Here is an 8,852-nt window from a genome sequence, read left to right as displayed (position 1 = left end):
CTACTGGTATCGACTAGATCTTCGATACCTGTGCTCCTTCCATATGAACCAGTGACCCTCCTGCTTCTTGAGCATCCAGGCCCATGACAGTTCCCATGAAGCAGCTTCTTCTGAGTACCCTCTCCACAACACTTTGTACTCTGTCATCCCATTGTGTGAACACTTGTCAATGAGTGCTTTGACTTCGAAATTGAGGTCCTCATCTGGAAGTGATGGTATGGTGGGCTGTTCAGCACATTGAGGAAGAGAACTTGTTCTTGCTGGCTTGAGCATGGAGACATGGAACACATCATGCACCCTAAGGTTTGCTGGCAATGTGATCCAATAAGCTTGGCGTCCTACTCTTTCCAGAACTGGGTAGGGTCCTGCAAACTGGGTATCTAACTTGGGTGTGGGTCTCCTTGTCTTCCAGTTTTGACAGTTGATATAGACCATATCACCCACCTTGAACTCAATGTCCTTGTGCTTCCTGTTATACTGGTCTACTGATCTTTGTTGTGCCTCTCTGATCTGCTCCTGGAGGTACTTGCAACACTCCTTTCCATCCATGAGGTACTCGAAGCGACCTGGATCATTGACTCCTAGTTGTTGAGGGATATCAGGATGAGCCTTAGGGTTCCATCCATAGCATGCAAAGAATGGTGAGACACCAATGCTGTTGTGGACAGTGTTGTTGTATACAAAGGCTGCAGTGTCCAGCCGGTCGGCCCAGTCATTCTGCTCATAGTTGCAGTACATCCTTAGGTACTGCTTGTCAGGGGTCTCGCGCCTGAAACCCAGGTCGGTCTGTTGAGATACTCAGTGACTATCAAACTGTGCGACAGCTATTGTCTTGGTATCTGTCTCATCGAGCTAGTTGTTCAGCAACTATCAAGTTGCACAGTGACAGCAGGTGGCATTCAGTGTATATACTATTGTAGGTTTCAGCTGACCTCTGTGGACACTCCATTCAGGGGTAGCTCAGCACAATCAATATCAATACATAGGTTATGATGACACCAAGGTCTGGTGTGAGTGTTGATGATGATGAGGTTGATGGTGTTGGTGATAAGGTTGGTGGTGTCAACACGAGTGTCCTGTGTGTTGACTTGATGCTTGAAGTGATCCCTGGACTGCAGTGGACTACTGCCTTTGGTTCTATCTTGATCCAGACCACTAACCTGCTATGGGGCACCTTCAGACATCAGGTAGTGGTGATACAACACACACACTATGATGAGGAGCAACCTTGATAGATTGCTGCTATGCTGACTGAAACTAATATATACTTATGCTGAAGTGATAACTAGTTATGGTGAGTAGAGTGGATGAGGATCCACTCGACCTATGATGATGAGAAAGCATGGTTATATACCTCTACTCAGCATCGCCAGCGATGCTGCTCCTGCTCTCTCTCTCCAGAGAGTACCTTCTTCATCGAGTACTGCTCAGGGGCCTCTCCTGCTTGGCACCCCTGTGCCTCTTGAGCTGTGTCGACTCCTTCGACACTGCTCCTCCTCCTCATGACCTGGTGTCGACTCCTTCGACACTGCTCCTCCTCCTTTGATCAGTGACAGTTCCTTTGGCTCTTGTCTCTCGAGCCCCTGAGTGGTAACCATCTGCATGCTCCTTGAGCTTGGTCCTCTTCATGGCTGTGCCTGCTCCTTGAGCTAGGTCCTCCTCATGGCTGTGCCTGGCCCTCCTCGCATATGGCTCGGTCCTCCTTTGCATGTGAGTCTGTAGGAGTCCATGGTCTCCATGGAGACTGCACTACGACCATGCTCTCTACTGGTATCAACTAGATCTTCGATACCTGTGCTCCTTCCATATGAACCAGTGACCCTCCTGCTTCCTGAGCATCCAGGCCCATGACAAGACCCTCTTAGCTCTCGACCCATGGGACCAAAGGTCATGGTCACCACAGCAGACCCCTTCGAGGAGGCCACCGACTCAGGAGATGGCCACACAGGCAGCACTGAGACTGACCCCGAGGCCATGGACCTCAGCTCATACCAGCAACCCATGGACCTCGACCATGAGGAGGAGGAGCACGATGATGATGACGATGAGGGAAACATCAGTGGGGTGATGCATTGATGGCATGCATTGCTCTACAAACCTCCTCGCCATCACTCTGTATATATCAAGATTGTCAAGTATGTTTCTCTACCAGTGGAGGCAAAGCAGTACTGGAGCTCTCTGGAATGGTTCAAGACCATCCTGCTCAGATACTAGCTGATACCAGTGCTGGTTTGTCCATAGTCTCAGATTCTTTCATTAGTAAGTACCAAATACCCACGAAACCCATAAAAACAAGATCGATCCATGGTGTCACCAGACACCAACTCTCCATCAATAGTTCTGCAAGCATGCAGGTATCTATTGGTACATACAATCTGGGTGTGGTTGAAGCTTCAGTGGCCGACACTGCTGACTATGACCTCATCCTGGGGTTCACTGAGCTACGGAGACTCAAACCCACCATACAATGGGATACAGGCCAGCTGGAGTTCAAGACTCAGGAGCAGGACTGACCCCCAAGGAGACCCCCTGAAGCAGCAAGAGCAGGGGACCTAACCATGAGGAGACCAACCCTCCATGGTAACGAGTTTGTCTTGGCAGAGCGCATACTATGAGCAGCTCTGGAAGATGGACCCATAGGGTTCATGCTGTTGGAGGAGCCACCATCATCACTCCCGGCCTTTGGTTTTGTACCTACAGGCGCAGACAAAGGAGTCGAGATGGAGGTGGAGGTAGACAAGGTGGTGACAGCTGCAGACATACCAAAGCCATACCAACACCTGCGAGATGTGTTTGATGAGGTGGAAGCAGACAAGCTGCCCCATCATACCAAGCATGATCTCCACCTCGAGTTGATAGAAGGAGGTAAGCCACCTCAAGGGCCCCTATACCTTAAGGGACCCAAGGAGATGTCCAAGTTGAGAAGGTACTTGGATGAGAACCTCGAGAAGGGGTTCATAAGACCATCGAAGAGCTAGGCACAATCACCAGTGCTCTTCATACCAAAGAAGGATGGAGGTCTCAGACTCTGTGTGGACTACAGAGGTCTCAACGAGATCACTGTCAAGAACAGGGCACCATTGCCCCTCATCGAGGAGCAGCTGTTCTTACTCAGGAAGGCAAGGATCTATACCAAGCTAGACCTTAGGGCAGCATACAACCTCATCCAGATTGCTAAAGGAGATGAATGGAAGACAGCTTTTGGCACTCAGTTAGGACTCTATGAGTACCTAGTGATGCCCTTTGGCCTAGCCAATGCTCCGGCTCACTTCCAGTCATTCATCAATGACATCTTCCGAGACATCATTGGGATATATGTGGTAGTATACCTAGATGACTTCCTGATCTTCAGTGACACTGAAGAAGCACATGTGAAGCATGTCACCGAGGTCCTCACTCGCTTAAGGAGCAACAGGCTCTTTGCTAAGCTGTCGAAGTGTGAGTTCCACACCAAGACAGTCGAGTTCCTGGGGTACATCATCAAGCCAACGGGCATAGAGATGGACCCAGAAAAGGTGCACACTGTCAAGGAGTGGCCAATGCCAGAGTCAATCCATGACATCCAAAGGTTCCTGGGTTTTGCCAACTTCTATTGAAGGTTCATAGCCCACTTTGCTCGCATAGCCAAGCCCTTGACAGCACTGGTAAAGCCTATAGAACGGTTCAAGAAGTTCGAGCTACCAGAGGAGGCCCAACAGGCCTTCCACAAGCTCATCCAGGCCTTCACATCAGCAGGAGTGCTTCAGCACTTTGACTACCACCTGTCAGGGGTCTCGCGCCTGAAACCCAGGTCGGTCTGTCGAGATACTCGGTGACTATTAAACTGTGTGACAGCTATTGTCTCGGTATCGGTGACTATCAAGTTGTGCAGTGACAGCAGGTGGCGTTCGTTGTATATACTATCGTAGGTTTCGGCTGACCTCTGTGGACACTCCGTTCAGGGGTAGCTCGGCACGATCAATATCAATGTTATGATGACACCAAGGTCTGGTGTGGGTGTTGATGATGTTGAGGTTGATGGTGTTGGTGATGAGATTGGTGATGTCGATGATAATGAGGTTGATGGTGTTGATGATAAGGTTGGTGATGTCAATGATAATGAGGTTGATGGTGTTGGTGATAAGGTTGGTGGCGTCAACACGAGTGTCCAGTGTGTTGACTTGATGCTTTGAAGTGATCCCCGGACCGCAGTGGACTACTGCCTTCGGTTCTATCTATATCCGGACCGCTAACCTGCTATGGGCGCCTTCGGACGTCAGGTAGTGGTGATACAACACACACACTACGATGAGGAGCAACCTTGATAGATTGCTGCTATGCTGACTGTAACTAATGAGTACTTGTGTTTCTAAAGTATTGACTAGTTGTATGGTGAGTAGAGTGGATGGGGATCCACTCGACCTATGATGATGAGAAAGCATGGTTATATACCTCTTCACAGCATCGCCAGCGATGCTGCTCCTGCTCTCTCTCTCCAGAGAGTACTTTCTTCATCGAGTACTGCTCAGGGGCCTCTCCTGCTTGGCACCCCTGTTCCTCTTGAGTGGTGTCGACTCCTTCGACACTGCTCCTCCTCCTCATGACCTGTGTCGACTCCTTCGACACTGCTCCTCCTCCTCATGACCTGTGTCGACTCCTTCGACACTGCTCCTCCTCCTCTTGACCTGTGTCGACTTCCTGTCTCTCGAGCCCCTGAGTGGTAACCATCTGCATGCTCCTTGAGCTTGGTCCTCTTCGTGGCTGTGCCTGCTCCTTGAGCTTGGTCCTCCTCGTGGCTGTGCCTGCTCCTTGAGCTTGGTCCTCCTTGTGGCTGTGCCTGGTCCTCCTCGCATGTGGCTCGGTTCTCCTTTGCATGTGAATCCATAGGAGTCCGTGGTCTCCATGGAGACTGCACTACGACCATGCTCTCTACTGGTATCGACTAGGTCTTTGATACCTGTGCTCCTTCCATATGAACCCATGACCCTCCTGCTTCTTGAGCATCCAGGCCCATGACACCACCTTCCAACAAGGTTGGAGACTGATGCAAGTGACTTTGCTATAGCAGGAGTACTCAAGCAGGAGCATGAAGGACGATGGCATCCAGTGGCCTTCTACTCTAGGAAAATGTCTTCTGCCGAGAAGAACTATGAAATCCATGACAAGGAGCTCCTAGCTGTGGTTGCCTGCCTTACTCAGTGGCGACACATGCTAGCTGGACTACCAAACCAACTGGTCATCCTCACTGACCATGAAGCCCTCAAGTACTTCAAGTCACAGAGACACATCACAGGTCGACAGGCTCGATGGGCCATACTACTAGCAGACTTCGACTTCATATTGCAGTATCGACCAGGAGACAAAGGTGGTGAACCCGATGCCCTCACCAGAAGGACAGACATGCAACCAGCTGGTGAAGAGCAGGAGCACAATGTGAGGCAACTACTGCCTCCTCGAGTGTTCAAGGAGACAGCAGACCATGACTCGACCCTAGTGGCCCCTATGCTCTTGATGGAGTCCATAGCATCAAAAGGTCTCAGAGACCTGGTCAAGATCTTCCAGCCCTTAGACCAAGAGCTACAGGAGATACATAGGAAGAATCCCTTTGAGGTCAAGGACAACCTATGGTACAGTGGAGGAAGGTTGGTTATCCCCAAAGTGATCATGCCAGGGAGGACCAACAACTGACACTCAAGGAGTGCCAAAGAGGTAGATGGACAGTCTCTCTCTGTAGAGCATCTGCGATTCATGGTGATGACCCAATGCCATGATGGTATTACTGCTGGACACGTAGGAAGAGATGCTACCATCAAGGCAGCTCAATGACATTACTGGTGGCCAAACATGACAGCTTGGATTGCAGACTATGTAGCAAGTTGTCCTGTATGTGCTAGGTACAAAGCTCCTTGTCACTGTCCATATGGTTTGCTACAGCCACTAGCAACACCAGACAGGCCCTGGGGCTCCATATCCCTCGACTTCATCGAAGGACTACCACCATCAAAGAAGTATGACTCCAAGACCTATGACTCTATCTTAGTCATCATCGACAGGTTAACCAAGTTTGCCATACTAGCTCCAACCCATAAGACAGTCATGGCCAAACAGACTGCAGTATTGCTATATGGACACATGGTTAGACTCTTCGGATATCCAGATCACATGGTCTCGGACCGAGGCAGGCAGTTCATATCAGGAGCATGGAAGGCATTTGCAGAGCAAATGGGTGTGAAGCACTCACTTAGTATGGCTTACCATCCTCAAACTGATGGTCAGACAGAGAGAGTCAATCAGGTCATAGAACAATACCTCAGGATGTACTGCAACTATGAACAGGATGACTGGGCCAATGTGCTGGACACTGCAGCCTTTGTATACAACAACACGGTCCACAACAGCATTGGTGTTTCACCATTCTTTGCATGCTATGGATGGAACCCCAAAGCTCATCCTGACATCCCTCAACGACTAGGAGTCAATGATCCAGGTCGCTTCGAGTACCTCATGGATGGAAAGGAGCATTGCAAGTACCTCCAGGAGCAGATCAGAGAGGCACAACGTAGATCAGTAGACCAGTATAACAGGAAGCACAAGGACATCGAGTTCAAGGTGGGTGATATGGTCTATATCAACTGTCGAAACTGGAAGACAAGGAGACCCACACCCAAGTTAGATACCCAGTTTGCAGGACCCTACCCAGTTCTGGAAAGAGTAGGATGCCAAGCTTATTGGATCACATTGCCAGCAAACCTTAGGGTGCATGATGTGTTCCATGTCTCCATGCTCAAACCTGCAAGAACAAGTTCTCTTCCTCAACGAGCTGAACAGCCCACCATACCATCACTTCCAGATGAGGACCTCGACTTCGAAGTCGAAGCACTCATCGACAAGCGTTCACACAATGGGACTACAGAGTACAAGGTGTTGTGGAGAGGGTACTCAGAAGAAGCTGCTTCATGGGAACCAGTAGAGAACCTCAACTGTCCCGACCTCATCCAGGAGTATGAGGTGTTGGAGGGGGGACGAGTGAGTAGACAAAGTAGAGAACAGGAGGAGTAGAGAGAGGAAGAGGAAGGAGGATGACGTTGAGAGAAGGAGGAAGGATGATGTTGGCGATGTTGTCGAGGAGGAGGAGGAGGAGTCAGCATGGACCAGACCAGAGCATGCCTCGACGGAGCTCGGCTCTTAAGAGGGGGGTAGTGTCATGGGCCTGGATACTCAAGAAGCAGGAGAGTCACGGGTTCATATGGAAGGAGCACAGGTATCAAAGATCTAGTCGAGATCAGTAGAGAGCATGGTCGTAGTGCAGTCTCCATGGAGACCATGGACTCCTATGGACTCACATGCAAAGGAGGGCCAAGCACAGCCACGAGGAGGACCAAGCTCAAGGAGCAGGCACAGCCACGAAGAGGACCAAGCTCAAGGAGCATGCAGATGGTTACCACTCAGGGGCTCGAGAGACAAGAGCCAAAGGAACTGTCACTGATCAAAGGAGGAGGAGCAGTGTCGAAGGAGTCGACACCAGGTCATGAGGAGGAGGAGCAGTGTCGAAGGAGTCGACATCAGGTCATGAGGAGGAGGAGCAGTGTCGAAGGAGTCGACACCAGGTCATGAGGAGGAGGAGCAGTGTCAAAGGAGTCGACACAGCTCAAGAGGCACAGGGGTGCCAAGCAGGAGAGGCCCCTGAGCAGTACTCGATGAAGAAGGTACTCTCTGGAGAGAGAGCAGGAGCAGCATCGCTGGCGATGCTGTGAAGAGGTATATAACCATGCTTTCTCATCATCATAGGTCGAGTGGATCCTCATCCACTCTACTCACCATACAACTAGTCAATACTTTAGAAACACAAGTACTCATTAGTTACAGTCAGCATAGCAGCATTCTATCAAGGTTGCTCCTCATCGTAGTGTGTGTGTTGTATCACCACTACCTGACGTCCGAAGGCACCCATAGCAGGTTAGCGGTCCGGATATAGATAGAACCGAAGGCAGTAGTCCACTGCGGTCCGGGGATCACTTCAAGCATCAAGTCAACACACTGGACACTTGTGTTGACGCCACCAACCTTATCACCAACACCATCAACCTCATTATCATCAACATCACCAATCTCATCACCAACATCATCAACCTCATCATCATCAACACTCACACCAGACCTTGGTGTCATCATAACATTGATATTGATCGTGCCGAGCTACCCCTGAATGGAGTGTCCACAGAGGTCAGCCGAAACCTACGATAGTATATACCACGAATGCCACCAGCTGTCACTGCACAACTTGATAGTCACCGATACCGAGACAATAGCTGTCGCACAGTTTGATAGTCACCGAGTATCTCGACAGACCAACCTGGGTTTCAGGCGCGAGACCCCTGACAGTAAGCAGTTCTGTTGGATTAAGAATGCCAGCTTCAACAGCAAGCTTGTCAGGCCAATGGTCAAGTTTGGCAGTGGCTCCATCATGATCTGGGGCTATATGATGTGGGAAGGGGTGGGAGGTATGCACTTGGTGCTGGGTTCAATGAATTCAGACCAATACATTGATATCTTGAATGACAAGCTTTTAAAAACAATCTCAGATTTGTGGCTTCAGCATGCATACACTGATGTCACATTTCAGCAAGACAATGACCCAAAACACATGTCGAAGAAGACAATAATGTGGTTGGAAAGTAATAGCATTAAGGTTATGCAATGGCTGGCACAGTCACTGGACTTAAACCTGATTGAACACCTCTGGCACCATCTCAAAATGCAACTTTCACAGTATAGTATGATTGCAAAGTCCAGGGATAAACTGCTCAAGAGATGTGAAGCTGAATGGACAGCAATCACTCCAGAGACATGTAGGACACTAATAGAGAGCATGC

General features: G+C 49.8%; 2 protein-coding genes across 2 annotated transcripts; one reads left to right on the top strand and one right to left on the bottom strand.

Annotated features, from left to right (window-relative positions):
- Positions 1-738, bottom strand: UHO2_06318 (uncharacterized protein; the record flags this gene model as incomplete). Its single annotated transcript, XM_041556326.1, has 1 exon — positions 1-738. The coding sequence occupies one exon, from the start codon at positions 736-738 to the stop codon at positions 1-3; it is 738 nt and encodes a 245-aa protein (XP_041412260.1).
- A 5,085-nt stretch (positions 739-5,823) lies between these two features.
- UHO2_06317 (uncharacterized protein) lies at positions 5,824-7,038 on the top strand (the record flags this gene model as incomplete). The annotated part of the gene is made up of 1 exon (XM_041556325.1): positions 5,824-7,038. The coding sequence occupies one exon, from the start codon at positions 5,824-5,826 to the stop codon at positions 7,036-7,038; it is 1,215 nt and encodes a 404-aa protein (XP_041412259.1).
- Positions 7,039-8,852: the final 1,814 nt, after the last annotated feature.

The sequence above is a fragment of the Ustilago hordei genome (assembly GCF_900519145.1).
Source record: "Ustilago hordei strain Uho2 genome assembly, contig: UHO2_contig_18, whole genome shotgun sequence".
NCBI lineage: Eukaryota > Fungi > Basidiomycota > Ustilaginomycetes > Ustilaginales > Ustilaginaceae > Ustilago > Ustilago hordei.
Note: the sequence above shows the minus strand (reverse complement) of the source record. Positions and strands in the feature narration are given on the sequence as shown.